The following is a 27,840-nucleotide window of genomic DNA, read 5'->3' as shown; positions in this document are numbered from 1 at the left end:
TCTCGACACACTACCCAGCTCCGAAGGTACCTCCCATTGTGTTGGATACCTGGACGAAAGAAAGCGTCGCGTAATCAGCGAAGGGAAAGGATAGAATCTTTTTTTTCTCAATCAATCACCCACCTATTCCCCAAGCTTCTTTGCATCGTCCGCTCCCAAACACTCGACTTTGCCATCCACTCCAAGACAAACACTTGCTCCGCTTCCATCGTACCCGATCCGATTCAAGTCCCTTCCTCTTGTTTCTTCCTACCCAAGCACCGCTTTGCTCTAGCGAAACTCCCTGCTCTTCAGACCCTCAAGGCCCGTCACTCCTCAACACCTACACCTACGTCGATTCTTATATCTCCCGCGTCACTTCCTTTACTGTGCACCATTACACCAATCTTCCCAGTCCCTTTCAACACCAGATTCCCTACCCAACCGACCGCCGCACCAGCACACTTACCTGGGAATTCCTGGTGTACATAGCCGATCAAATAAAGCAAAACAGACAGTTATACTTCCATTCGACTCTTGAGTAAACGAGAACAGCTGCCATAATGTCCGCCTCCCCATCAGCCTTACAGTCGACCAAGCGTCCCCTCGAGGACCCTTCCTCACCCTCTGGTCCGAATGATCAGCCTGAGGCCAAGCGTCCGGCTCTGGACAAAGTAGTAAAAGGAGATGCTTCAGAGGATGTTCGGGCGGACTCTGGTGCCGGAAATAATGCTGATGGTCAGGGCGATACCGTTGTACCAGATGCTCCTAGCGCGAAGGCGGTGCTCGGCGAGACACAACCGATTCAGTCGACCGCTTCTCATGGCGAAAACGGGAGCCAAAGCGAGCAGCAGCGCCCTCAGGACGAGTCCAGCTGGATTCATATCCGTGCTGTAATTTCTAGCCAAGAGGCTGCTACCGTCATTGGTAAGGGCGGAGAGAATGTATCCCAGATTCGCCGTTTGTCAGGCGCCAAGTGCACTGTCAGCGACTACTCTCGCGGTGCTGTGGAGCGTATCTTGACAGTTAGCGGACCCCAGGATGCCGTTGCAAAGGTTTGTCAGCCCTTGGTTTCTCTAACCCGAGATGTATATCACTAACTTTACTTTAGGCCTTTGGTTTGATCATTCGTACCCTGAACAACGAGCCCCTTGATGCTGCTTCTACTGCCCAATCCAAGACCTACCCCCTGCGCTTGCTCATCCCTCACATCTTGATAGGCTCGATCATTGGCAAAGGTGGCGGCCGCATCCGCGAGATCCAAGAGGCTTCTGGTGCCCGCCTCAATGCCTCTGACGCCTGTCTACCCCTATCTACTGAGCGGTCTCTCGTCATTCTCGGCGTTGCTGATGCTGTTCACATCGCAACCTACTACGTTGCTGTTACCCTTGTTGAGCAACTTACAGAGCGCTTTGGAGGGCCTGCAGCCTCTGCATACGCTACTCGAAGCGGCGGACCTGCCGGAGCCGTTCCAGGCGGCATGCAAGTGGTGCCCTACGTTCCCCAACCAGCCGGTGGCCAATACGGTCATCCCGATACCTTCAAGCGACACCATCCCCACCAGAACAGAGCAGGCGGTGGCGCTTACGGCGTGCCCTACCTTCACGGACAGCACGCACCTGCGCCAGTTGCTCAGCAGAACATGCACTACGGTGCTCCCCAGACACCCTACGCCGGAGCTGGCCCACACCAACCTGCTTACGGCGCACCACAGGCGGCTCAGCCACGTGGTGGCCCAACCCCCGCAGCCCCTGTCGGCGGCGCTATGCCTGGCCAGCCGCTAACTCAACAGATCTATATTCCCAACGATATGGTTGGTGCCATTATCGGAAAGGGCGGTGCCAAGATCAACGAGATTCGACACCTCAGCGGCAGTGTCATCAAGATCAACGAGCCCCAGGAGAACAGCAATGAGCGTCTGGTTACCATTACGGGTACCCAAGAGTGCAACCAGATGGCGCTGTACATGCTCTACTCAAGACTCGGTTAGTTCTCTTCCTCGAATCTTAATCTGTGATACATCTAACCACCCATACCGCAGAGAGCGAGAAGCACCGCGTTTAAACAGGCGCGAGAGCATGTAATTCCGTATTCGATTTTCTTTTAGGAGCAGCTTGGGCTATCTGTATTTCGACATGAAAAGTCGTCTGTTATAGTGATTTTGGTGGTTTCGTTTCGTTTCGGTTCGGAGCATGCCTTCTGCTGTACCATTTGAAAAGCGCTCTTTCCGAAACTTCTCTTCAGCTTTGCAAAGAATCTCAGCCAATCACCCGTATCTATCCCTTCTACCTAGCCCAAAAATCGTCAGCTTTCTTTCCCAATATCTTGGTTTCACCTTCTAGGCTTGATTCACGGTCCACCTTATTTGACATCATCACCACACCGCGGCTTCCGCCGATGACATCAGTCGCAACCACCATGCCGCTTCCCTTAAGAAGCCATCCATTTACCTTTCTGCTTTCAGTGGAAGCTCCCGAACGAAGCGGAAAAATAATTCATCGCTGAATTTCTGCAGTGCTTACTCCATACAGGATGCCGAACGTCACTGAATTCATTTACTTCCAGCCCCGAAGCTCCGTGAAGCCCGAGGACCCCTCCAGCGATGAGGGTGCCGCCCTCCTCCAGGTCTTCAAGGCGACAACCTCGCAGAGCGGCCATCTCGGTTCCGCTTGGGGCCGCACGAAGGAAGATGAAAATGTCATCGTTTGGGCGATTGGTTAGTTTGTACCCATCACCCGGAAACCCAAATCCTACCATGCCTGCTTCAACCTGTCTACCTCTCGCCAATTGTATTCAAGACAAGATGAACTAACAGGAGCATGGACAGACTGGTCCGACGCCCACAGCGGAATCCAACAATACAACTCCCCGCTTTCCCCTTACCTCGAACCAAACACCCAAATCACAACGATCTTCACAACCCTCCAACCTACCGACTCGGAAGAATCCCCCGCAACGCAAACTCTCCTCTCAAACCCCATTACCGAAATCGCGCCTCTCCCTTTCCCAACCTCGCTCTCGCCTTCCGACCGCTCAAAACTCAGCGCTGACCTCGTAACTTTCCGCAAGGCGATCGTTGAAGAGGCCGAGGAAAAGGTGCGCAGTAAGACTTTCCTGGTTGGGCAGGTTGAGCGGCCCGGGGAGTTTCCGAGCGAGAAGAGTGAGAGTGGACAGGCGTTTGTGTCATTGCTTGTTGTTGGCTGGGAGAGTTACGAGCAGCATCAGCAGGCGCGGGAGGCGGATGCTTTCTCGGAGAAGATCAAGCCAGTTCGGGAGAGAACGGTGCCGCCGTTGGAGAAGTTGGGAATGAAGCATGTGAAGTTTCAAAAGGTGTAGAGGAACTGACATGAGGGCTTCTTTCATAGATCGCGTAAACCGGTGCTAAGCGAGCCGTGCTTTTTTCTTGCATATGACTTATAGAGTTATCTCTAGACTTGAAGACAAGATAACTGCTCATTTTATTAGCCGTTTACCTCCAGGCGAGCCTACTCAAGCCAATGTCAACGCAAAAGAGTACAGATAAGTTCTATGTACAAAAAACGCACTGCCATCCCCAAATTGCTCCGTGCCGTAGCCTCGTCGACTTGATCATTCGTAACGCAAAGAGAGAAAAAAAAAACTTCCGGTGAATATGCAAGAGAAATTTTTGGATAGTACTAGATTATAGCTCATCCACACTGCGGACCTTTGATTGCTTCCCGTCGATTGCCTTTTTTAGGCTTCCGACAATCTGCTGCTTGCGTTGCAGTTTGGCCCTCAATTGCCTGACCTCCCTTTTACCACTCAGATCACCAACGGTCTCCATAGATCGCAGTCTACTCGCCTTCGCCGAGCCGTTGATGCTAGATCGGAAGTTTAGGCTACGAGCGGTAGAGTCTGGCGTATGGTAGGAGCTAATGGGGCCATCCGTAGACCCATGAGAGCCAGGTGTGATTGGGATCTTTCCGAGTCCCTTCCTTGGGGTTGTGAACGGAGACCCTTCTCGGTCAATAGGAGTAGCCGACGTATCAAAGCCTAGCTTCTTCAGCTGGGCTTCCAGAACATCAATGTCACCGCTTTTGCTTTCAGCCATGTTCATCATGGTGGAAATAGTCGAGGTCACGGCCTCAACCGTAGGTCGTCTTGTGGACTGTCGCGATCCATCCGAGCGGGGGGTCTCGGCAATTCTTGCCCGGAGAAGAGAAACTGCAGACTCAAGATCCGCCAATCTCGATTGGATTCCAGTTGACGATGTCCGAAGACTTTGTTGAAGATTCGCTTGTTCAGCTGAAAGAGGGGCTGAGATTATCGCGGCAGCATCAGTGTACGCATCAAGAGTCTTTCTAATGTTTGCGCACTGACTGCGAAGAGTGAGGATATCTTTGCTGAGCAGTTCTCTGCAGCTTTCAAGCTTTTCATCAACGCCTTGTACACGCTGGTTTTCTAGCGACTCTGCAAGGGCCGCGACAGCGTCGTCCAGGTCCTCGATTTGTCCAAGAAGCAGTTTTTCATCCAAGATGTCGGCCGGGTCGTCGCCCTTGAGGATGCTAACCCAGTCAGAGTCGGAGGATTCTCGTTGATATAGAAGAAATGATGATAGAGATCGAGCATTTATGCCAAGAGTATCCACCATGGAATTAATATCGCGGTATAGCCTCTCAATCTGGCCGGGAATACCAGGCTTTGTCGTCTGACCGGTATAATCTTGGTGAGGTAAGAAGGGATCTAAAGTTGGCACAGGCTCTAGCGGCCGACTAAGATCTGCGCGAAGTCGTTCATCTTCATCATCGGACAAGGCTTCCTCTTGTGTCTGGATATCACGCTGAGGGCGTGATTTTCGAGTTGTAGTGGGTTGCGGTTTGAGCACACTCTCGCGCTTGGCAAGTTCGGAAAGCGAGGCTTTTCGGGCAGCGAGAGCACTTCCTGGCTTGTGAGGAGCACTGACAGACCGGAGGTTGTCAAGCTTGGGTAGACCCTTTTGTGTCCGGGTGGGACGAACGGGGCTAGGCGACCTCGGAGGTTCGCGTGCTTGTGTTGTCTGTGGGAAGAAAGGCTTGCTTATTTCTCCAAAAAGCTGCCGTGAAGGCTGCTTGGGTTGGGCAATTCGGTTGAACAGACTTCCAGCCGGACCATCTTCGGAATGTTTGGAATCCAAAGAGCCTTCCGGTGATGATTGGACGTCCGGTGACTCAGTTTCGGGCTGGCTACGTTCATGTGAGACATCTTCACCACTATCTTCAAAGTCAGATTCCTCATCGTGGGAATCCTTCTCTGATTCATCAGCATCCGAGCCATCGGGGATCGGTGGAGGCTCCTTGGGAAAAGACGCATTGGACTTCGTGAAATCGGGAGGCAAGGGCGCCTCTTCAACTACCAGTGGCCTCTCTTCCTCCCTTTCGGGCTCTCGCGACTCTCGCTGCGCTGTACAATCAGGTGGCAGCGGCGCATCTTCTACCGAGCTTTTCGAGACGTTTGAGGACGCCGATGTATCACCTGGTCCATACACGGTCTTGCTTGTAGAGTCAGGAGGAAGCGGCATTTCAGCGACAGCTTCAGGCTCAGGCAACTTGACCTGCGTTAGTGGTGGGCTTGCCATAGCAGTTTTCTCCGAAGCCGCTGATGGAGGGCTTGCTACTTGATTGTCGGCGGCGCCAGCATTAGCAAATGAGAATGGTGATTTCGATGTCTGCGCCGATCCGAAAGGTTGATGGGTTTGTGCCTGCGATCCGAAGGATCCGAATATCGAAGACGGGGCGGCAGGTTTCGAGGGCGCACCGAAAGGAGACGATGTTCCTTCTTTCTTCTCCTCAACGTCTTGAGACCCAGAAGCAGGCTTTGAAGGGGCACCAAACAACGATGGCATTACTTGTTTGTTTTCCGGAAGGGTTTGAGAGCCAAATGCACCAAACAATGAAGGCGCTGGTTCTTTTTTTGCAGAGATATCTTGAGGCTTGGTGGCAGCTTTCGAGGGTGCGCCGAAAAGAGAGGGCGCTAGCTCCTTTTTTTCAGGAACATCCTGGCGAGGGACAGCCGAATCTTCCATATCATCCATGGTTTCCGTTGGCGGGCTGGTCTTGCTTGGGGTAGCGACCATGTCATCGAACGATGAGCCGAATGAAAACACGCCAGAGGGCTTGTCTGGCTTGGGTGCATCGTTGACAGCAGTACCATCGCCTTTGAAAGTTGATCCAAGTACGAAGCCACTAGACCCAGAGCCGAAGGCACCCTTGGGCTCTTCCGTGCTTTGAGATCCAAATGCCGAGCTTCCAGGTTGGTTGCCGAATGCTGAAGGGACAGAAGGTTTCCCAAAGGGACTACTCTCGGAAGGTTGGCCAAATGAAGACCCTCCAGCAGGTTTAGAAGTGGCTAGACTCGCAAAACCACCTCCGCTGCTTGTATTTGCAAACGAGCCAAAGCCACCCCCAGTGCTTGCACCACCGGCTCCGGATAGCAGCGAGCCGAAGCCTTTCCCTGGGGTTGACGGCTGTCCAAACACGGATGTTCCGGATTGTGTTCCTGAGCCCAATGCAGCTGGTGCACCAAAAGATGGGGCGCCGAAAGTAGGCGTGCCAAATGCGGGCTTTCCGAATGCTGGTTGTTGAGAGGCTCCTCCCAATGCCGATGTACTTCCGAAAGCAGGTGCCGCAGTTGGCGTCCCAAACGATGAGGCGCCAAACTTGGGCTGCGCAGGACTGGCTGAGCTACCGAAACCTGACTGTCCAAAAGCTGGCTGCGCAGGTGGCTGGGGCTGTGGAGGTTGGGCGGACAATGTGGGTTGTTGCGAAAGCACCGAAGTTAGTCCGGGATATGGTATATTCTGACGAATCGACTCAGAATAGATGAACCACCAGGAGCATAAAATGCCTTCATGGTTCAGAAGAAAAAGGTTAGGTAAAGGCGTTGAACTCTCGGTTATATCTTCCCCTGGAATGGGAGATATCACGACTTCCGAACTGGAAAGGTCGATGGCTAGACCTATTACTGATGTCTCATCGACTGAATCTTTCAACGGAACGGACGCCTTCTTCGAGTCATCGTTTACTTCTGTTGTGGCGAACTGTTTCACGGCAGCTTTAGCAGCATCGTCATTTGCCAGCGGCTCATCAGACCTGGTAATTAGCCCAACGTCTGCAGAGGCTGTAGAAGACACTATCAAAGCATCGTTAAGATGTGGTTTGTAGCCCCGGAGCCTTTGGATAAACTGGTAAGCTGGCGCGCGTTTGTAACCGAAAGGAGTAGCCAATTCCGGAAGTTTCTGAATCAGGAAAGGGGACTGCTTTCTCCGAGTAATAATGTAATATGATGATGAAGGCGTCATTCCCATGTCATCTTCTACTGCATTGGGTGTGTATACCATCAAGAAGATGTCGTTCTCAAGCCATGCGACAGATGATACTTCGGAAGAGTCAGATTATTGTGATGTCGTTTGGTTCAAGCGGTCAGACTTACCATGACAGGGTTCTGAGAGGTCAGATGGGCTAGGGATGATATCTTTTTGTATGCCTTCCGGAGTCATCTGAAATCCAGACCCATCGGCAAGGCCAGCCACAAGTTGTTTTCCTTTGTTACTCCAGCAAACAGAACTAACTCCTGTTTTCAAAATGTTCCCGTTCGTGCCTGTTATGAGGTTTCCGGCTTTGAGGTCCGCGATCAATAACTCGCCGTTGTTCGTAACCAGAGCCACTAGAGATGTATGGGAGTCATCTGCCTGCGCTGGATTAGGCGCAATAGCTCGAAAGGTGGCGCCGTTCGTAGGTATGGATATAGCTGGCTGCGGGTTCGGTTGCAGTAGACTCGCTGTTTCGAAAACTGAGAGCTGAGAGCCATTCTCAGTGGCGAGTACAAGGGCGCTGTCGCCAGAAGCAAATGCTATATGGGTAGGCCGACCGGGTAGAGGAATCGTTGCTTGTGGTTGGAATGGCTTTGTTTTGACTTTATCTTTGCCCGTGTCGGCTGATATAGCTGCCCTGATAGCTTCGGTGGACGCAACAGATAAGGCATTTGGCGCCGCGCCGACTGCTATACCTTTAGTAGCTGCGACGGCAAGTAAAGTACAAGTTGGAGCAGGGAGCGCGTCGACGGGCCAGGGCGTGGGGAGGAACTGGATGTTACTATCGCCGGAAACACCTTTGAAACCGACTTCCTACTCTGTGGGTTAGGGATCCTTTCAATAAGAACACTCAAGATGAAGTACTCAGAGCACTTACATCGGCATAAAGGTCCGGGAGTTCAGGTCCCAATTCTGCCCCGGCAGGGTTCGCGGTCCCCATACTGAAAGCCATCCTGAGTCTGCCGAGATCAGCCGAGATAGAACGACGGTCGCCTAAGTGTGGTTTGGGCTTGGGAGCATGAGGAGAAGGAGAGCTCGGCGGCGGCGAGGGAAAGGAGCGACGTTGGAGCTGTTTAGGACTCCGGTTGAAGAGCTGCGCAAAACCAGAAATCTTGTCCAAATTCCCCTTCAAGAAAAGGGAATGACCAGAGGAAGGGCAATGCGAAGAAACAGGGGGGAAGACAGAGATTCCCACCACTAAAGGGTGCTTGATCAGAGGATGGAAGCAAGCGCGCAACGCATGCCAGTCTTGTCGAGGACTCCAGGCCTAACTATCCAAAACGAACAAAAACAGCAGTAGCTAGCACGGGACTTTATTGTGGCCTGACCTTTGAGGCAGCACAACTAGGCGGCGGGAAGCTTCGTCACTCCAACACCTCTCTCCAGCTCCCCAGCTCCCCAGCTTTCATCCTCCTCTTGCCATTCTCTCATTTCCTTCGTCCTCGGACAATCTCGGTTCTCTCTCAGATTGTACTACCGATACCATCACCGCTTGCCAGCTCCTTAATCCGTACCTTATCCCCCCCCCCTTTGCCGTCATGACCGGCTTCGACTTCTCCAACTACAACCGCAACGCGGCTCTTCACGCCAAGGGAGCACCGCTTCCCAAGGCTACAAGCACAGGTACAACAATTGTTGGCTGTATATATGATAATGGCGTTGTGGTAAGTTTTCTGTTTCCATGATTGGACTTGTGGTTGATGAAGCTAACCTCCCTACAGATCGCCGCCGATACCAGAGCGACCAGCGGTCCTATTGTAGCAGACAAGGTAAATTCCGGGCTGCTTACTTTTCGATGATTCGGTCAGTGCTTCTTTGCTAACTGCCTGCTTGCTTCATTACTAGAACTGCGAGAAGCTCCACTACATTGCTCCGAAGATCTGGTGCGCGGGAGCTGGTACAGCTGCCGATACCGAGTTCACCACCGCCCTAATTAGCTCCAACGTCGAATTACACTCGCTCTCAACCGGCCGACCCCCAAGGGTTATTACGTGCATGACCATGCTGAAGCAACACCTTTTCCGCTACCAGGGACATATCGGCGCGTATCTCGTGGTAGCTGGCGTTGACCCAACCGGTATCGGTCTCTACACTGTGCACGCCCACGGTTCAACAGACAAGCTTCCCTACGTGACTATGGGCTCCGGCTCGCTGGCCGCCATGTCCGTCTTTGAGTCGACGTGGAAGCCCAATTTGAACAAGGAAGAGGCCATTGCCTTGGCATCTGAAGCCATCAAGGCGGGTATCTTCAACGATTTGGGATCCGGTAGCAATGTCGACGTCTGTGTCATCGAGAATGATAAGCCCACGCAACTCCTACGAAACTACATGAAGCCTAACGAGCGTGGTCTGAAGGAGCGCGACTACAAATTCCAGAGAGGCACCACGGCCTATCTGAATGAGAGGGTGTTCACCAAGGAAGACTTGAGGAAATACGTGACTGTTGAGGAGATCTCTGGCGATCCCAATCTGATGGAAGTTGACCCTTAGGTAGAGCCAGCTTTATGCCGTCGAGTAAAACCCAATAATATCTTACCTGTTAGCTCTCAAAACTCCGAAAAGGCTGGGCACAGTTGACCTGCATAACCCCCCACCCCCTCCCCAAAAGTAATGAAATGGTATTGAGACAGTGGCTGCACCACTTGTTCTATTATCCGGAGTACTATATATACAAATAAATTGTCAAACCTCAACCTGACCTCTCACCTGGTACAAACCCGTCGGTCTCCCTAAAAGTTTGCAAACTCATCGAATTTCGAATCACTCCAATCTTGCGCTTTCATAAGTCCAGGACCTGCATAGCTCGGGGCTGTACCTCCTTGAGAAGCCAAGATCTTATTTCGTAATTTTCGAGCTCTGCGCCATCGAGCTGAAGGAGGACCAAGAGCTCCCAACTTCTTCGGTTCATACCAGCCTATCTCTTTCTCGGCCTCAGTTTTCACTTGCTCCCACCTCTGCAAAGCAGCGCGTATTTCGGCCTGCCAGGTTCTGTTTTGCCATTCCGTGAAATCGTGTTTGTTCATTTTCCACTCTCCGGATTCCCAGGCGGCCTGGGCTTCGTGTTGTTTCAGCCTCAGGGTAGCTTCGAGGTCCTGCTTTTCACCCTCCCAAGCCTTCTGGTTTGCGAAATCGGCTCGGCGTTCCTGGACCGAGGGAACACCCTCAAATCGACGATTTTCTTGTCGCAAGGCGTCCACGATTTCAGGCTCCTCGACCAGCTCCACTCTTTCCATTATGTACTGGTACTGGTCGAGGCCCACTCTACGACCTTCAGCTCGCATTCTGACCACGCCGGTATGATACAATGCGCGCGCTATAGGCGGATTTATCGGGGCGCCATGCCTCAGCAGCCACCTGTAGAACCATTGGACATACTCGAACGCTCGTCGTGGTGAGAGTACTGTCGAACAGGCGATGGCAACAACAATAGCATTAACGGTTTCAAGGGCGGCTTGCGGGTCTGGGAACCTCGTTAGATTATGTGGTTTGTCGTTGTCGACACTGACGCGGTATTGAGGCCGTGAGAACGCGAGGGCGATCTTGAAAGGAATGTGGGCTCGGAAGAGACGGACAAGATTCATGACGCTGGGCGAGTCTCCCGTTCTAGCAATCTCCAATGCGTTATCCAGGAAATCAGGAGAGGTAAAGTCAATTTGGCGAATCACCTCCTCGACATTCTGGAAGCAACCGTGGCGGCCAATCTTATCGTAGGAAGTGCGATCTGCGAACAATTCGGAGTAGGTTCGATATTCCGAGACGCCATGTTGTCCCAGTCTCCGCGTAGCCGCGTTGTTCTTGATTTTCTGTCTAAGGTCTTTGACCATCAGCCCGGGTTGAAGTGGTAGGCGCAGATCATGAATGCTGTGCATCAGGCTATTCCACAAATCTTTGTGCAAATCGACTCTTTGCGCCTCGTACGCCTTGTATAGGACTTTGGTAGGTTCATACAATGGATCAAAGGCCGATTCGTAATCATTCCGGGCGGCCCTGATTCCCCTCATTGCCTGAAGGATCCAAAGACGCTCCATAATCATGGCCCGCCGATCTTGCATGTCTTCATCTTGGTACCGCTCGTCAGCCAGCAGAGAGGCGAGTTGTTGTTTATTGTTTTCACGGAGTTGATGTAGGTAGCTCCTCCATGTATCCAGCGAAGTCGCGTCTTCAGAAGCGCTCAGAAGCCTTGTGGTGGTGCAGGCAATGACGGTTGTGCGACGATCACCAAGCTGTACGAGAAATATGGCCAACATGTGCGGGTCGTGTGTAGAGATCCAGGTCCTGGTGAGTTCACCAATTGAGCTTGCGATCAGGTCGGGGGGGAAAAACCCCGGCAACGCAACCAGAGCATGCGTCTCTTGTGAATCAACCAGGGCCCTTGCGACATGATTCATCGTATCAGCGATTATAATAGGATCAAATGATCTCAGAAGCTTGACAACCGCGCCCGCATTTAGTTCAAATTTTGGGTCATGCCAACCCCGAATCCATCGAAGGACGAACTTTGATAGCCATTGTGGCCTGTCCACGTCAGGGTTGCTATCCGTCAAGATACGCCGCACAAGTGGAATATCGCCATGAAACTGCTGCTTGGAGCGATAGCCGAGCCATGTGTCAATCACAGTTTTGTCCACATCTTGGGGTCCGTATATAGGACATTTCCTGATGCTAGTCCACATTTTCCGAAGAAGGCGGACCATGGGAGCCGGACCAACGCCCAGCTTGCGAAGCTTCGTTTCAAATTCTCCTAGAACACGTATAAGAGATTTGAGCTCTTGCGAATTGATCCTCCCAAGTTGAAGGCCTCGCAACAGAGCCCGAAACACAAGTCGCGTGTCGTCAGACTTCATATTGAGCTCGGTAGGTAAATGGTGCGTCACTGCTTCAAGGTAATTTCCTGAGCCCTGAAGATTCAAATGTGGGTTGTCCAGGAATGATACCAGCAGATCGATAGTTGTCATTCTTGTATCCACGCCAGCCTGTAGGTGATCAAATAGCATGCGGCTATAGCGAGGCTCCTGCCGAAGATCAAGCTTCAATTCACGGACTGCATCCTCCAATTCACTTGTGGTCCAACAGTCTTCTATCCTTTTTTCAACTTGGTTTTGCGTCACTTCTTCAGACGGAGCCTGTTCATGATGCCGGTCGAGCGCCTCGGTATTGTCGCCAAAAGAGGATGCAGGGGCGGGGGGAGCTTGCCATGATTTTCGCCATAAGCCTGTTCGAGATTAGATCCGATACTTTCGCAATGTATAGCTAACCAATTGTTACCTAAACCCTTGTCTTTCTGCTTCATATGCTCGCTTCCGTTCAAGCCAAACAAGCATGCAACGTCGTCCATTGGCCCAGCACCAATTACACTAGCCATGGCTGTATTTCTTCGCTTGTCCAGCCTCCGTCTGGCCTCCAAGGGCCCCGGGACATGGCTCCCATACCGTCTTTGATTGACCACGAACCGCCGAAATGTCGAGGTGAGAAGGTCATCAGAGACCCAAATGTGGTCGGTCAACGCGCTTGCAGAAGATATTGCATTCTTCCCATTGGCACATCGTCTGAGAGACATGGGGTCATGGGTTGGTCGCGCGATTGGGCTTTCAGCAGGTGGTCAACAAGAATGATGCTGTCGAGCGGCCGGGGAAGTGAAATTTGGCTGACTCAGCACCAAAGCTTTATTTGCCTGAGGCACTAGAATGTGCCGAAGCCACAAAGTCCATAAATACACGCTCTACTGCTACAATTCTTTGGCTTTAAGTATACTTATGGGCTTTGGAGGTCTTTCTAGCATTCGATATCTGTTGCAAATAGAACGTGATCAAATTTACCAAGTATTAATATGGAAACAATGACCTGCACCGGATAGTACTAGGTATGGACTAACTATGGAGTGCTCTCTGTGGAGAGCCAATCAAAGAGTCTTGATTATGTCTCAAAACCAAACACCGTGATGCTTCTCGAGCTTCGACCTTCAATACATGCATAGATACCTTGGTATGCTTGCCCGGATAATGATATATCTACAAAGTTATAAGGACCTGCTGTCATTAACCTGAATACAAACAGACAAGTCAGAAGGCACATGCATATTCTTCCTATTATTCCCCAGGATGCGGTTTCCTTCCTACTATGACATGAAAATTGAAATAGGCGTGTACTCGGCGGTCCTGGATGCTCCTTCGAACATTGACCAGGAAGACCTCAATCTCTGGTTTTGACCACCCCAACGTTCTCAAAGGCTTGTACGACCACCCCGATAGAGCCTCCAGGATATTCGACTCGTTCCACTGACCTATGGTTCGGAGGTGAGGATCTGATGACCATGGGTTTACGGGTGCCTTGAATACACGTTCATGGACATCAACAAAACCGAGGTCTTTCATCCCGCGCGCCAGACGCTGCGCTACTCGAAATTGCCGGGGCGGGTCTGTCACCTGGCCGGACTGTATTTGTAAGTCACACCAGTCTTGCAATGGATATGTGCTGAATTTGGATTCGTCTAGCGGTGGCATCGTGCCGTCGTCGCACTTGACCATGGTGTCGAATTCGTGTATCTCCGCCCAGCCACCGGGTTTCAGGTGGGTGTACATCTTCCGTAGTAGATCTCTATATGAAGGCAGAGATCCTGAAAGATGGCCTATATGGATGTAATCGAGAGAATTAGGGTTCCATAACCATTCCTCTTCTGTAATATCGTCGACAATGAAGTGGACATTTTCGGGAACCTCATCTGGCTGACATGGGGAGAGGTCGGTTCCTGTGATCTGAGCATGTGGAAAGATAGCCGCTGCGTAGGATGTGAACAGTTAGTAAAAACTTTGGTATAGAACAGAATCAAGGACCCGTTAACTTACCAAGCTCTATTGGCCATATCCCAGAGCCGGTACCTATGTCCAGAATCTTGCGCGGGTTTATTAAGGGGGCAAAGAATAAGCGCCCGCCTGTCAACAGCTTGCACATGTGATGCTGCATGTCTAATCGATCCATTTCCCGCTCGTCATTAGGATATACATAAGCTGTCTGTCTGTCAGCTACTCAGATCTTCTTTCAACCAGGGAGGATGGTACTTACAGCCTTCATGGTATCTGTGGTACGTCCTGCCATTTTCAACTGGATACTCGGTTACACTCGCAGTCAGGGACTGGGTATCACTGGGACAGTTCAGCACAATGAAACCATGCAGCTGGCCTCAGATATGGCCTGCGGGCTGGTTGGTTACCACCCGCAAACCCGGGATAGACGACTTACTAATCTCGACTAGGTTCCTGTGGCATTTTGTATAAGCAGACATTCATCATCAACTACAAGAGATTGTGCGGGAGGCATGGGAAAATAGGAGATATAGTGAGCCGATAGTCCCCACAGAAGCTATAAGGCCCTGTACGCAGAAAGTGGATAGTTAAGAAATTGGCTCACAGAGTGTCGTCCATTCGTCGTTCTGGTGGACCTGGGCATTTGGCTTCCGCAGTCCACACCTGCTATGGTGATGTGGGGTGAGCCGAAAATGAGAGCCGTGAAGTCTCGTCAAGATGGAGGTGCTAACGCTCGGCAGAAGTATACGGGCGACAGAACAAGTCAGAGCCGGACGACAGGTATGAAATTTGATAGCTCTCCAGTTGACGGGCCCGAGCAGTAGTTACGTATATTTAAAGAGTGCCTAATAATCCAGGCATTCGGTAGCTGCATTTTTATGATTCTTTGGCGCCGCTCCTCACCCATACGGAGGACGTAGAGAGAGGAGGGGAAGTGGGTAGGGGTGCTAGCTTCAAAGGGGCGTAAAGTGGGAAATAATAATAATAATAATGGTCAGTCTTTTCCTTTTTCTGGCCGAACCCGACAGCCTGGATTAAGTTTTGCTTCTAGGCGGGAACCTTCAGTATGAAGTTTGGTTTCCAGCTCTAACCTAAAATAGTCTTTCGGGATGTCGAATTATCACCAATAAGAGCGAGTGAACAAAAATAAATAAAATATTACAATTCCAAAAGAAGAAGAAGAAGAAGAACAAGGAAAGGATATATTATTTGAGATAGACAAATCAAGAAGTACTCCGTAGTCCGTACCAGCGAAAGGAACAGCAGGTAGTAAATAGTCCAGATCATCTGATAGTTGTGCTGGGGATACCTCGCATAATTAGGGGGCTTAATGACTCCATGCAGAGGTCTGACCGAATGGAATGCTGTATCTCGCGCGCAAATGGACCCAGCAACGAGGTCAGTGCTTGCAGGCGGAAATGGTTAAAGGACCGCCCAGATGTGTCAAGTTGTCCCGAGAAACACACGACCCAGGCGAGCGGTTCAGGCGGTCGATCGATTCAGCACCCCATCAATAATAGACGGAGTATTATTATATTTATTGCAGCAGAAGCACTGCGTCACATTATTACAGACCCAACGCACTCTGAGTTTCCCTGGTTATGATTCCAAATAAACCCTGCCGGAGAGTTTTCTTTTCCCCCGGGTCCAGCCGGCATAATGGGGTCGCCTGAGGGCGCGCTCCACACTCACAGACTAAGTACTACTAGTAGTAAGGAGTGTGTCCAGTGTCCACTGTATCTACCTGGCACTGAGAGGGGTGTCAGAGTGTTTTTCTCTACACATATGACACTGTGAGAACCATATAAAAAGGGTCATGCCTTTCTGAAGAATCTATTTCTTCGTATTACTGGTGATTACACTAACAGGAGAAACCATAGTGCTAGCAATGCTCAGAGCAAACAGATCAATATCCATGTAGCCGAGGCGCATAGATCGTTTCATTTGTTTTACCCCTCTAAATCCCTGTTCAGGTTGTGTTCAAGGCTGCCTGGGTAGGACAATAAAAAGCACAGTACGCGACCCAAACTGTTGGGATGTGATGGCTCACCGAAAAAGCAAAGGGTTCTGACGAAGTATATAGTACATTTTCAGCGATTCAGGGTAGGTGTCATTTGGGGGGGGGGATGAACGGCATTTATTCAGTCCTTTCATTGTCAATAAGATTGCAGAACACACAACGAGATATGCTTCTGATGGACAAGGCCCGGACTTCGCCGTCATTCTGTCAGACAGACTCAGACTGCAAATGCATCGGATGTTTGACACACTTCCCCACGCCCCTCGCCCAACACCCTCAAGAAGGCTGAAGCCCGGAATCTTGGGTCGCAGTAGCCGCCAGCGCAGGCTCGGTAGTCACTTCCGTACATGCAAACATAATACTGCGACTTGATAGGGACTCTGACAGCTCCCAGCTTCTGCATAGACTTGCATGCGTGCTGCGAGCCTGCGGTACGGGCGTGCAAGAGGTAAAAATATGGAATGATCTTCAGCGAGCACATGGATCCAATGAAGGCTGGTGCCATGCTACTGGAAACTCATAGCCATGCCATCCCGTTGCTAATATCCGCCCAAATGGACCGAGCGGAAACCCAGGCGCTTGGTGGCTTCATGGGGATTTGTTGAAAGCTAAATATATTGAGCTAGCCTGCAGGCCACCTCACAGTCTCACACTGTGACTCTAGCTTGCTGCAACTTCCTTGACCATCCCATCCCTGGTCATTTGAGTCGAAAATACATTGATGTGTCAGGCACACAATGATGGTAATCTCTCGTTCATCGTAAAGGAATTTTCCGATGCTGACGACCTCAAGGTTCAAGGCTGAAGGCTCACTCAAGTTTCAACGAGGCGGCGGCCCAAATACGAACGGAGCGGCGGTCCGGTAGGTATCCAAACTGTCGGAACCTGACCCACTTAGATCATCCTTCCAGCCTTCTCAGGATTCCTGATTCCTGAATCCTGTAACGCTTTCCACTTCTCCTTTCTTTATATCTGTACCGAACTTTGTACATGATACGTAAGTACTCTGTAGTTTAGATCGGAGCGCGGCAGTGACTAACTCGCACCAACCCGACGGTGAGATGAGTATTCAAATAATGTTCACAAAGACTTGCAATATAAAAACCTTTAATAACGGGAAACACGGTAAGTGTGGGGATTTTTCCCAGTTTGTTTGCTTCTTCATTCTAGTCTTACCATGCGAATAATCGGCTGGACAACCGAGCCCCGATTTGCTCGGGTATGCAAGTATGACCTAGCAGCTGCCACTGCACCTGGTCTGCAGCCAGCAAGGGTGCTCCTAGTAACATGGGGTTGGAACTGCGTGGGATCAAAAGTGTCCAAGTCATTTTTGAAACCCAAAGTACTACGGACTCAGCCTACCAGTACCGAACTTTCGGGCTTACCGACTCAGGCCTTTGCCCAATGATTTCGAATGAGCAGGGGATGGATGCATGAACCCTGGCTTCCCTATCTCCTACAGGCTACAGGTCACTTGCAGGACAACGGGGTTAGCTCAATGCCCCAGGATCAGTATGCTGATCTGAACCATGCATTGCCGCTTTCAAGCCCCTGTCACTGCCCAATTTCGGGCTTCGGCTGTGGCATGTATCGTCCATGAGCCGAAGATTTTAGGTACACTGATTTCGCGAACATGGACGTCAAGTTTCTAGCCTCAAATTGGTGCTACGTGTTAACCACGTACTGGTGGATATTGCAGGCGAAATGCATGGTTTGATCCTAGATTCTGCGAAATCGGCCCTTCATTTCAGCGCCGGGCCTGAAAGGTTGACAAATTCATAGGGTCTCAGGTATGTCCGGTAGACGCCCCTTTCGAGGTGAGATGAGGTGAGGCGGCTTGGAGACCCAGGGTGCACACTGCACCCACCTCATTTATGACAACCTTGGGAATATGAGAAGGCTTCAACTGCACTGTGCAGATGTGCTCCTGTGATTGTGGATTCGAATGAACGAATACTCCGTACAGGCTCTGGTCGAAATTGACATGTCAACCAAAAGCGCTGACTGTGGGCACTGACAGGATATACCTATTATTACCTAGCATCCTGTACAGTATAGGCTCGGGTCATCGCTTCGTTGTGACAAACTGGTCCATGGGGGTCTGAAACAAACTTGCAACGCTTTACCCGTTGGGGAGAGTGAACTGTGAGTGACAGTTGGAAAGGATTCTGCTCTCATGGAGTGATGAGGCGGACTGACATAGCCATTGGAGGGGCATCTTTCCCTGTATGCAAGGACTGTGGGCCCATTACCAGACATTCACGAGCGATGACAGGACATCGGCAGCTGGGGATCTAGTTGATTGTTTCGACATGCTACTAGATAACTAGCAGATACGCCAGAGGCGATACGATGAAGTGAAGTGAGATCGATCCCATCAGTTCGCAACAGCGAAACATTGAGTCTCACATTGGCGAACAAAACGAACAATCCTTCTGGAGGCTTAAACAAGGTAAGCTGAACCTCACGCGATAAATATCTCACTTTTTGACGGGAAAGGCGATCCGTCGTAGGGCAAGGCCCAATTGGAGACGTCCTTCACAGGGAGCGCCGATCCTTTTGCTGACAGACGGAAGGTCGAGTCCACGGGTGTTGGGGAGGATGTCTGGAGTTGAACTCCTCTGAGTCTGCAGGGATTGTGAGGAAGATGATAATAATACTAACGGGGCCGGGCCACTGGGGCCCGGCGCCCCGAGGCAAAAAGAGTCCTGCCTGATCAGGATTAGTAGTCTTCTCACAACCAATCGTCCTGCTCTTTCTCCACGTCTTTGAGCCTTCAAAGAAGAGCAGCTGTCCGGTTGAGGTCACTACTCCCATGGCTGCTCTTTCTTAGCTTGATCTTGTCAACTCTACCCATTTTCTAGGATGCGGGCGGACCAACACGGGATGGGATGATATCTCGTCCATGGTCTTTGGCTTGGCTGCTCTTGTCATCTTTGTGTTGAGCTTTACCATGGCCTGTTTGCTGATCTAGCTTGTATAGACATCTTCTTGTGCACCGGCCAGGCGCATTCTCATGATTCCTCTTGAGCTCTCTGAGGATCAGGTACCTATTGACCGACGTGTTTCCTCGAACCGATGACGCAGAGGAACACCGCGTACACGGCCAACAGCATTGTTTGCAGTCGGCTATGGCTTCCAAGTTCCATGGTCATTAGCTGTCGCACGGGAAACGCCAAAGGGCTTAACTGGTATAGTATGTTTAGCCAATCGTCCTTCCGCGACGCTGCCTCGGCTCGCTACCCGGAACATAAACATCTTGAAATAGAACATCTGCTTTCAGCTCAGCAGGTGACTTCTCAGCATCTGCGACCTCTTCGTCAACTCTCTTCCGAACACTGCGCTCCGTCCTATTTGCCTCATCTTCCGTGAAGACACCGCAATCGATCAATTTGTTACGGAAATTTGAGATAGGGTCATGTTCGCGTTTGGTCCTTAATTCCTCGCGGGTTCGGTAAGCTGTCCCAGGATCCGACATGGACTGTCCGGCAAATCTGCAAGTGGCATACTCGTATACTAATGGCCCGTTGCCAGTTTGAATATATTCTTTCCCGTGCTTGATTGCAGACATCACAGCGAGAACGTCCATACCAGTAACACGCAAACCATGTATATAATGCCCTCATTTGTAGTAATCTGACGTTGCAGACGACCGTTCGGCTGCTGTCCCCATCCCATACTTGTTGTCTATTCACAAGACATATTAGCATGATTCCAAGAGAGCCACGCTTGGACAACATACTCTCACATCCAAAAATAACAGGCAAATCCCATAGTTTGGCTAGATTAATGGCTTCATGTACCTGTCTCTGGTTTGCCGCCCCATCCCCAGAAAAGTTTAGCATCACATTTCTTCTATCATTATACTATTGCGCAAAGGCTATTCCAGCTCCAACAGGGACACTAGCACCAGTAATCCCATTGCCACCGAAAAAGCTTTCGCACAACATGTGTCCAGTAAATCCCCCCTTCCCAAAGAAAATTCCATCCCAGCGACATCCTGTAGGACCGGTAGGCAGTAATAAGCTTATCTTCGCGGGTAATCATATATTCAATACCTACGGTACGGCTTCTTGACCAGTTAAAAGATAGCAAAAGCCGCGGATCTTGTGGTCCTTGTAGAGGCCCTCGGCGGCCATCTCCATGCGCCTATGTATGGTTAGCTGCTAGAAGGCTGCAAGTGTGGCCGTAACAGACCTTATCGAAGTCATGTCATGGTATAGCTGCTTCAATTGCTTCTTCGTTGTTTCTAAAGAATATGATGGTAGATCGAAATTATAGGTTCCGAAGCAGTATTCTGAAATGGGGACATTGGAAGGTCTGTTATCTTCTTGAGAACAAACAGTTAGACTGATGTTTCGCTCCGAGATCGTTTCGATATCACTCACGGATGGGATATCTTTCAGGTTCGCGATACGTGCTATAGGGATAGCCGGCTATTGCTGGGTGGTGCTTGCCTGCGAAGCCCAAAGCAAGAATAAGCTCCCGTCGGTCGTATGGTCCTTGGAAACAACTTTCACTTTTGACATTTTAGAAATCCACTGATGGCAATTGATGTACCTTCTCATCTATTAATATTGGTTTAGTAAGTGCCCAGGTGATTGAGCGCATTCCACAGGAGTAACGTCTTCTCCATGACGTAACCTTACCTGTAGTACCTAGGTAAAACTTTAGGTACCTAGGTAGTAAGTAGGTAATCTGATGGTGTTACCATCGGCAGCTTCAAGGGCTTAGGTATCTCACAAATAAACATGTAAGCGTGGTATTGTTCTGCTGTATAATGGCTAGCTAGCTATTTAAGTTTGTTATTTGTATCATGCGAGCAACAAAATTCCCAAGGAAGACTCATGCCCGACCCGGTAATCGACTCCTTCTCAAGGATTAGCAACAAGGCTTAAGTACAAGTATCCCAGTGCTTCATGTACTTACTTTCGTCTTTAAAAATATAGCACATATCTTGCGGCACCATTGCCTGGAAACGAAAAAAAAAACCATACAAATACCTACACCCATCATAAGTCCGTCTCGCCAGCCCGCCCTGGAGAGTTTCAGGGCTCCAGCTCCAGAATGTATAGACTTCCTAATTAGATAATGCCGGGCGGCAGGTGCCGCGCGCACGGACCAGCAGTTATCGCCACAGCTTAACGCGTCGACGCGTTTTAATATCGATCCAACCACAGGCACCCATGCAAGAGCATCAGCTAAATCCAAGGCATAATGAACTGCTGCCTACATCTGATTGATCATTACCCCTCCCAAATATTGTGACTGCGACTCGCATAACTCGCGGTGAATACACCCAAGTTACTTTGGTTTGCTGCTAGAACGGCGATGGGAAAAGGCGATAGAGATCCACCAACAAAAGCAAAATTAGACCGATTTCGGACACCCGATAAACCTGCTTCGGCCAGCAAGTTGAAACGAGCACCAGCGCGACTGGGGTTGCTGCAAGATACACCAGCTCCGACTGCGATATCAACTGCGACTCCTTCGACCGCTTCGACATCGAGGTCTTCAAAGAGAACCCCCACTTGGAGTGTGCAGGGCCAGCCGACTCTAACGCAGATTGACTTTGTGACAGTTCCGCGGGGGGGATCTGATGATGAATTCGACTACATTGGCAATTCTGAGAAGAATCACCGGGAAGTGATTGAGATTGAGGACGATGATAACAAGCTAGATAACGAAGAAGATGCGGATTACGAACCGTCTTCCACATCACGGTCGAAGCGTGTTCGTGGCATCAGATTTGATCCTGACCCGCCAAGACCGCGAAAGACACCCGCATCAAGCGGAGGCAAAACTGGCAAAGGGCGCAGGAAGAGCGGCGAGAAGAAAGAGAAAGTGGCACCGAAAGATGACAAGACCCTGACGCAGATGAACTATGTCAGACGCATAGTGCTTGAACCCGACGACGATGTGAAGCTGGAATATGCATACATAACCCCTAGGAAAAAGGATACTGGGCGTCAGACAGCCACTACCGTAGCTGTCGAGGATGTCCAGCAGCCACCAACATACACTCCGAAGTCCTCAAATCAACATAAGAGGAGAAGGCTAAGCCCTGCAGCAGACGCAAAGAAGATACCCCATACCGATGACCACCACGATACGAAAGTTACGCGCTCCCCATCTACACCTCGCAAGTCTATAAGAACCGAGATACCCTCTTCACAGTCACCAGAAAGCTCTGGGGTCGCATTCATCACGTCCTCCCAGTTTCGCGGTGCAACTCGGTCGCCCTCAAAACGAACTACGAACCCTTTGAAGGGGGAGTACATCAAAGAAGAACTGTCCGGCTCTCCTGAGATCAAAGATACTTCCAGGAGCCCTGTGCAGACGCCATATCCCAGCAACGAGCTACCGGGTTGCGATAACAAGCCGCTACCCCCGCTACCATTGCAACTTGAAGGGACAGAGAACACACCTCTGAGTGCGAAGGGAACGCCGAAACACGCTGGTGAAGCTTTGGCCGAAGTATCAATCTCGAAACAACGCCCTCGTCCCTCGCAGCGGACAGTTGTATATGAGACTGATGCAGAGTCAGATGATGACTTTGAAGGCGGATTACCCGATGTCCCAAGTTCAGACCGAGAAGACATCACAGAGCTTGGTGACGAGCCGCAAGATGACGGAACCCCTGAAACTCCAAATACTGAATCTCAAGAACTTCCACTTCCGCCTATATTCGAAAACGACACCAATACGGGGCTCGTACCCTCCGAATCGCATCTCTTGTCTGATGCATCAATATGTTACCAGAGAGTTCAGCATGCCACTCAGTTTCCGCTGGAACCCGTTCCAACAATCAACACACAGAAAATGGCCGAACTTTTTCCGGAAGATTCCAATGGTTTGCATACATTGAGCAGCATATCTCAACCGTCATCACCTATGAAAACGCCCCGAGCTCCTCGTCCACAAAATCCACAGATAGTATCTCAAACTCAAGAGTCGGACCCGGTCCAGCCCGAATCACAAGAGCCAAAGAGAACCGCTACCGAGGTCGTTCCAGAGTCCTCGCCAGTTGCACGGCATGCGGATCATGCAAGCTTGAAAAGACGGGTTTCCTCTGGTAACAATGTGGTGGTGCAGGTTGAGTCTTCGCAGCCTGTCGATCGGGCTCAAAGGCATCAGACGGCGGGAGCTGAGCCGAGGCGTCGAGGGGTAATCACTCGAAGCCAGATCTTAACGTCGAGTGTTATGGAGAGTATAACCCTTCCGGCATTCTGGATGAGTAGTCAGGATAGCGTTGGGGAGCCATACACTTTACCGGATGCAACGTGATTATACCTTCTGTATATGACATACTTGCCAATGGACTGTCGATGTCAAGTCTTGATGAGACTACAAATATATAGTAAATGATAACCCATAACTACTTCATGTACTTAGAACAATTCGAGCAATTCGGCGTCGGGCCATCGTAGACCCGGAAGCAACAAAAGACACTTGCGGAGAGCCAAGACCGTCCGACTTGTGGGTGACGGGACGTTGTCCATCATCACCACCATTCCCCCCCCAGCACAACAAAACCACCGCTATGGATATATACGACCACGTTCAGGAGGACCTCTTCACCTCCAGCGAGTCGGATAAAAAAGAACAACCCAAAGGCGATGCTTCAAAGACCACCCAACCCCCCGTCGACCTAAATACCGAGTTGCAGGAGACCTTCCGCGCCTTCTCCGCAAGCCCCTGGGGCTCGCGTCTCGGTGGATTATGGGACAACGTTCGCAAGCAAGGCGAGAGCTACTACGAGGGTGCTCGACAGGAATATGCTGCTGCCAGCGAAGAAGCTGCTAAAGGCTTCTCCGACCTGAAAGACACTCTTGTCGGGCGCACGAGGGGCTTATCGTTGAGTACCGCCTTCGGCAATGCTGAGCGGGGGACAACAGAAGGCTCCTTGACACCAACCGAAACCCGCGCGGAAGATGGCCCCAAGACCGAGCAACTGAAGGATGGCGACGAGGCTAAGGCCGCAGGGGACAGCTTTCTCACACGGTTCAAAGCCGAGGCGGCTCGACGGCTGAAGGAGCTCGAAAAGGCGGAGGAAGCGGCGGACGAGGCGATTTTGCGGTTCGGGATAAACATCACACAGAAGTTGCGGGAGGCCGTTACCATTGTTCCGCCAGAGGAGGATTCCGGGTCAAAGGTGCTGTTCGAAAGTAAGGATGCTGAGGGGAAGAGGGTCATTCATGCGACGCGCTTCGAGGCTCAGCTTCATGTGATTCATACGACGCTCGACAGCTTCCTCAAGGATCCTGTCAGTGATGAGTGGCCGGCCTTCCAGAAGTCCTTCAATGTTGACGAGAAGACTGCTGCCATTGCTGCCGATCTGGAGAAGTACCCAGAGTTGCGCGCTGCGATGGAGAAGCTCGTACCGGAGCAGGTGCAGTACGCTGAGTTTTGGTCTCGGTATTACTTCCTCCGCCTTGTGATCGAGACGGAAGAGCAGAAGCGGAAGGAGCTGCTCAAAGGTATGGTTTCCCTATCACTGTTCTTGATTCATAGACGCTAACTAGACCTTTTCCTCACCATAGGTGCCAGCGCTGAAGAAGACGAAGAAGTTGGCTGGGATGATGACTCCGACGACGATACCGACTCCCCTTCAACTCCCCAGGTCTCGGACAAGGCCAAAGTCCCCAAGGCCGACAAGCCTGCTCCTTCCCAACCATCAACAGACTCCAACTTGTTGAAACCCAGCGAGCCCCGCCGGTCAAATGATCAGGTCTCTCAGCCCGATAGCGAGTCAAGCTACGACCTCGTCAGCGGCACCGCTAGTCGGGCACCCATGAGCCCTAAGGAAAAGGCCAAGGATGATGATAGTGACGACGACTGGGAGTAGTTGTGTTCGCTTTCTTTGCTCTCATGCTATCATTTGAAGGATGCCTGGGTCCGAACTTTGCCGTCTTGTCCTATCTACATTGACCACTGGCTGGCCTGAGAATGGGACTAGATGGAACACGAGGAGTTATGTTAGGTGTTGCGTCTGTCTCCTGTTTGGAGCTTCCTCTTTCCTAAATATGGCGTTCTAAGGTTGCTTGATTTGTTTGGGTTGGCTCCCGAATTCTCTCCATTTTAGCGACAACCCCTTGATGCTAGCCTCGCAATTCCCTTGACCTATCCTGTTGACTATATGTGCACACCTTGAACCAATTGTGATTCAAGTACGCAAAACACGTCGTGACAGGGTCAGTAGAGACTAATTTGCTCTAATATATACTGAAAATATATCTTTCACAGCTCCAGCAGCAGAGCTTGCCTTGATGCTGTCATGTCTAAGGGATGCCGAATATCAAATTCATCATCGTCATTAGTATGGTTTAGCGTTCTATTTATTTTCAGGGAGGAATAGGTGACCCCCTCCTTTGCCGCTCATCGTCTTGAGCCCCAGACCGTCGTAAACCACTACTACGCCTCGCCCCAGTTCTTCCCGAGGCCAATTGTCGTACTTGCGAAGGCGTCTCTGGCGTATTCTCCCTCGAACGAATATGGTACCCACGACTCCTTTCACTCGGCGTATATGGTATTTCGCTCGAATCCCGAGTATACCCAATTGAAGCTGCTTCTGGCGTCCCACTATACTGATAATCTTCACCTCGTCTCTTTACGGGACTCTCATCGTACGGATCCCATCCGACTCGCCGTCTTGCGTCTGCACGGAGCCGTTGGCGGTGTTGCTCGTCGCCTCCAGCGCCGGTTGTGGAGGACTCTTCAAGGAAGAAGTTGAGGAGTTCGTCGCTGATGGATAGGTGGGATTGTTGCTGGAATTGCTGGAGGGACGTGAGGCGGAGAAGGGTTTCAAGAAGGGAGAGGGAGGTGCGGATGTTGTTGAAAAGTGGGTTGGAGACCGTGTTTGTGGTTTGCGGTTTGCGTGACTGGGGTGAGGTTGGGTTGAAAGGTGATTTGCCGTCAGAGTTCAAGGAGAGCTGTGCCATCTTGTCGATGTCGGGTGATTTGGGGGTTTCTGTATCTGACTCGGTATCTGATACTTCGTCTTCGTTGTAGACCTCGAAGGCTATCCATTCCGGGTCTAGGTCCTTGGGTAATCGCCACTCTTCCGGGATTGAGCTTTCGTGGAAGCTCGGGTTCGAGGCATTGGTGCCGGACCCGATTAGTTGAGCGTCTAGCTGCGCCTGAACTTCGTCTACCTCCTCTCCTGTGTCTGAGCCGTGGGAAGCATTGAAATCGCCAATGTCCCGTTCCACCATGCGACGTGGTGGAATGGCATTGGTGTCCCTTTTTAACAATAGTACCGGGCTATTCGTTTCGCCGTCAGTGCTGATATTTAAGATTCTGCCCGTGTCTGCGTAGAAGATTTTCGAGATCTGGTGTATAGGGACAATCTCACGTAGCCCCGCCGTTGTGATGTCTTCATAGCTGCGGGGTTGAGGTTCGTCTGCATCATGTGTATGAACTCGCCCATCATCCAAATCTTCTACAAGCAGTAGTTGGTATGCAAACTCGTCTATCCGCGCCTCTGCGGGGAGGTTTGTAGGCCGGGCCTTATTTTTTGAATCATCTGCTAGGTCCATGGGAACCCGCCGTATTTTCAAGCGAGCTTTGTGCATGACCTCTTTCCATGTCGCCTCGCGAATTCCTTCTTCATCGTGTAGACGGAGATGACTGGCGAAAAGCATGTACACCGAGAGAGTAAAGGTAGGGCCAATCTGAATGGCTCGTGATGGCGATATAGAGTACTGTGTATCACCGGCAGTGAGAAAGGTACTTGCCTGTAGCAGTCGGGATGGTGATATCGTTGCAGGAAGGTTGGTCGACAGCTTGGCCCCTGAAGTTGTAATTGCGAGGTTCATAAGTGGAACTGCATCTTCAATTCGAACAAGTAGCCTCTTGATATCTTGTATGATGCGCTTGATCAACTCCTTAGCTCTTGAGATATCGCGGGGTGATTTTGTCTCCTTTTGAGATAGTTCCTCTGAATGCGCGGCAGAAGCTAGCCTTTGGCCCAATGACTGTATGTCTAGCCGAAGGGACTTGGTGAGAAGAACTGCAGACTCTAGAGACGTGTTACCGCGAGCAGCTCTGTAGACGCCATGTTAGCTCCCGTGCGGATGTCTATAATTGCCGAAAATACATACATCAGCTCAATCATGTCAATCGCTGGTGAAATGACCTAAATGGATTAGTTCAAGTCCGGCTGATTCGTAAAGGAGAACAGACTTGTATCTTGCTTTCAAGCCGCTGTTGAAGAGCAAGTAGCTCATCTCGTTCAACGCTTTTGTCGACATTCTTTTCGTCTCAACATCAGCTGTTTTCCGTTGGAATTTGAGGAGTGTATCCACTCACTTGCAACAACCTTGAAGACTGGCGAATTGCATAACTAGCTGTAATCGCAATACCCGAACTATGTCCACAAATTATCAGCGCACGCTCCAGAAACAGGGGGGCAAGGTGCATATGTACCGGATTGCATAGTTCATCGCCTGCTGGGTGAGCTGCATATAGAGTTAGTTTCTGGTACACACCCTCCAACAGCGCCAGGCGGTCAACTTACGCGAGCCAAGAATGCGTCCATTTTGATAGTAGGGACTTTCTAGACTCCGAATCCACCATAATTCCAACGCCGGAGGAAATTAAAGAAACAAAATCGGTTGTCTCGAGTAGAAAGTGGGATGTTTGGTGTGGCGGCCCCTGAAGCCTTATCGATAACAAGCCACCGTGGCTGGTGGTAGTCGTGGTGTTTATGCCTGATAGAAACGATCAGGTAC

The 27,840-nt window shown here is 50.7% G+C and overlaps 9 protein-coding genes across 9 annotated transcripts; 5 read left to right on the top strand and 4 right to left on the bottom strand.

Annotated features, from left to right (window-relative positions):
- Nucleotides 1–252: 252 nt before the first annotated feature.
- Nucleotides 253–2,421, top strand: BJY04DRAFT_48886 (telomere maintenance protein PBP2). Its single transcript, XM_073720491.1, has 3 exons — nt 253–1,034; nt 1,091–1,964; nt 2,021–2,421. Exons 1-3 carry the CDS (start codon nt 543–545, stop codon nt 2,041–2,043), a joined length of 1,389 nt encoding a protein of 462 aa, XP_073576991.1. The 5' UTR covers nt 253–542; the 3' UTR covers nt 2,044–2,421.
- On the top strand, nt 2,241–3,478 carry BJY04DRAFT_48913 (uncharacterized protein). The gene is made up of 2 exons (XM_073720493.1): nt 2,241–2,695; nt 2,807–3,478. Exons 1-2 carry the CDS (start codon nt 2,512–2,514, stop codon nt 3,313–3,315), a joined length of 693 nt encoding a protein of 230 aa, XP_073576990.1. The 5' UTR covers nt 2,241–2,511; the 3' UTR covers nt 3,316–3,478.
- A 162-nt stretch (nt 3,479–3,640) lies between these two features.
- Nucleotides 3,641–8,240, bottom strand: BJY04DRAFT_204681 (FG-nucleoporin NUP159; the record flags this gene model as incomplete). Its single annotated transcript, XM_073713521.1, has 3 exons — nt 3,641–7,353; nt 7,408–8,101; nt 8,166–8,240. The coding sequence occupies 3 exons, from the start codon at nt 8,238–8,240 to the stop codon at nt 3,641–3,643; spliced, it is 4,482 nt and encodes a 1,493-aa protein (XP_073576989.1).
- Nucleotides 8,241–8,664: 424 nt separating this feature from the next.
- On the top strand, nt 8,665–9,913 carry pup1 (proteasome core particle subunit beta 2). The gene is made up of 3 exons (XM_073720490.1): nt 8,665–8,952; nt 9,010–9,057; nt 9,134–9,913. The coding sequence occupies exons 1-3, from the start codon at nt 8,827–8,829 to the stop codon at nt 9,776–9,778; spliced, it is 819 nt and encodes a 272-aa protein (XP_073576988.1). The 5' UTR covers nt 8,665–8,826; the 3' UTR covers nt 9,779–9,913.
- BJY04DRAFT_204679 (class I SAM-dependent methyltransferase) lies at nt 9,828–14,731 on the bottom strand (the record flags this gene model as incomplete). Its single annotated transcript, XM_073713520.1, has 9 exons — nt 9,828–9,851; nt 10,438–11,422; nt 11,612–12,476; nt 12,524–12,815; nt 13,435–14,063; nt 14,131–14,292; nt 14,348–14,427; nt 14,525–14,541; nt 14,693–14,731. 9 exons carry the CDS (start codon nt 14,729–14,731, stop codon nt 9,828–9,830), a joined length of 3,093 nt encoding a protein of 1,030 aa, XP_073576987.1.
- Nucleotides 14,732–19,055: 4,324 nt separating this feature from the next.
- BJY04DRAFT_227310 (putative pyruvate dehydrogenase E1 component alpha subunit) lies at nt 19,056–21,077 on the bottom strand (the record flags this gene model as incomplete). The annotated part of the gene is made up of 6 exons (XM_073718599.1): nt 19,056–19,729; nt 19,851–19,974; nt 20,005–20,134; nt 20,171–20,271; nt 20,302–20,438; nt 21,038–21,077. The coding sequence occupies 6 exons, from the start codon at nt 21,075–21,077 to the stop codon at nt 19,311–19,313; spliced, it is 951 nt and encodes a 316-aa protein (XP_073576986.1). The 3' UTR covers nt 19,056–19,310.
- Nucleotides 21,078–21,315: 238 nt separating this feature from the next.
- On the top strand, nt 21,316–23,439 carry BJY04DRAFT_177508 (uncharacterized protein). The gene has a single exon (XM_073709610.1). It carries the CDS (start codon nt 21,440–21,442, stop codon nt 23,393–23,395), a length of 1,956 nt encoding a protein of 651 aa, XP_073576985.1. The 5' UTR covers nt 21,316–21,439; the 3' UTR covers nt 23,396–23,439.
- A 212-nt stretch (nt 23,440–23,651) lies between these two features.
- Nucleotides 23,652–24,956, top strand: BJY04DRAFT_213121 (BSD domain-containing protein; the record flags this gene model as incomplete). Its single annotated transcript, XM_073714780.1, has 2 exons — nt 23,652–24,588; nt 24,652–24,956. The coding sequence occupies 2 exons, from the start codon at nt 23,652–23,654 to the stop codon at nt 24,954–24,956; spliced, it is 1,242 nt and encodes a 413-aa protein (XP_073576984.1).
- Nucleotides 24,957–25,452: 496 nt separating this feature from the next.
- On the bottom strand, nt 25,453–27,647 carry BJY04DRAFT_213120 (RanGTP-binding protein; the record flags this gene model as incomplete). Its single annotated transcript, XM_073714779.1, has 6 exons — nt 25,453–27,154; nt 27,211–27,245; nt 27,293–27,361; nt 27,419–27,476; nt 27,536–27,567; nt 27,627–27,647. The coding sequence occupies 6 exons, from the start codon at nt 27,645–27,647 to the stop codon at nt 25,453–25,455; spliced, it is 1,917 nt and encodes a 638-aa protein (XP_073576983.1).
- Between the last annotated feature and the right edge of the window lie 193 nt (nt 27,648–27,840).

This window comes from Aspergillus karnatakaensis (genome assembly GCF_047715665.1).
Source record: "Aspergillus karnatakaensis strain CBS 102800 unplaced genomic scaffold BJY04scaffold_2, whole genome shotgun sequence".
NCBI classification, from domain to species: domain Eukaryota; kingdom Fungi; phylum Ascomycota; class Eurotiomycetes; order Eurotiales; family Aspergillaceae; genus Aspergillus; species Aspergillus karnatakaensis.
Note: the sequence above shows the minus strand (reverse complement) of the source record. Positions and strands in the feature narration are given on the sequence as shown.

What these genes read in the sequence shown, in the direction of transcription:
- BJY04DRAFT_177508 (XM_073709610.1), top strand. Translation starts at nt 21,440, where the DNA reads ATGGGAAAAGGCGATAGAGATCCACCAACAAAAGCAAAATTAGACCGA.
- BJY04DRAFT_48913 (XM_073720493.1), top strand. Translation starts at nt 2,512, where the DNA reads ATGCCGAACGTCACTGAATTCATTTACTTCCAGCCCCGAAGCTCCGTG. An exon ending in TGTCATCGTTTGGGCGATTG is followed by an intron (nt 2,696 to 2,806) that starts GTTAGTTTGTAC and finishes GAGCATGGACAG; the next exon opens with ACTGGTCCGACGCCCACAGC.
- BJY04DRAFT_48886 (XM_073720491.1), top strand. Translation starts at nt 543, where the DNA reads ATGTCCGCCTCCCCATCAGCCTTACAGTCGACCAAGCGTCCCCTCGAG. An exon ending in CCCAGGATGCCGTTGCAAAG is followed by an intron (nt 1,035 to 1,090) that starts GTTTGTCAGCCC and finishes ACTTTACTTTAG; the next exon opens with GCCTTTGGTTTGATCATTCG. An exon ending in CATGCTCTACTCAAGACTCG is followed by an intron (nt 1,965 to 2,020) that starts GTTAGTTCTCTT and finishes CCCATACCGCAG; the next exon opens with AGAGCGAGAAGCACCGCGTT.
- pup1 (XM_073720490.1), top strand. Translation starts at nt 8,827, where the DNA reads ATGACCGGCTTCGACTTCTCCAACTACAACCGCAACGCGGCTCTTCAC. An exon ending in TATATGATAATGGCGTTGTG is followed by an intron (nt 8,953 to 9,009) that starts GTAAGTTTTCTG and finishes ACCTCCCTACAG; the next exon opens with ATCGCCGCCGATACCAGAGC. An exon ending in GTCCTATTGTAGCAGACAAG is followed by an intron (nt 9,058 to 9,133) that starts GTAAATTCCGGG and finishes CTTCATTACTAG; the next exon opens with AACTGCGAGAAGCTCCACTA.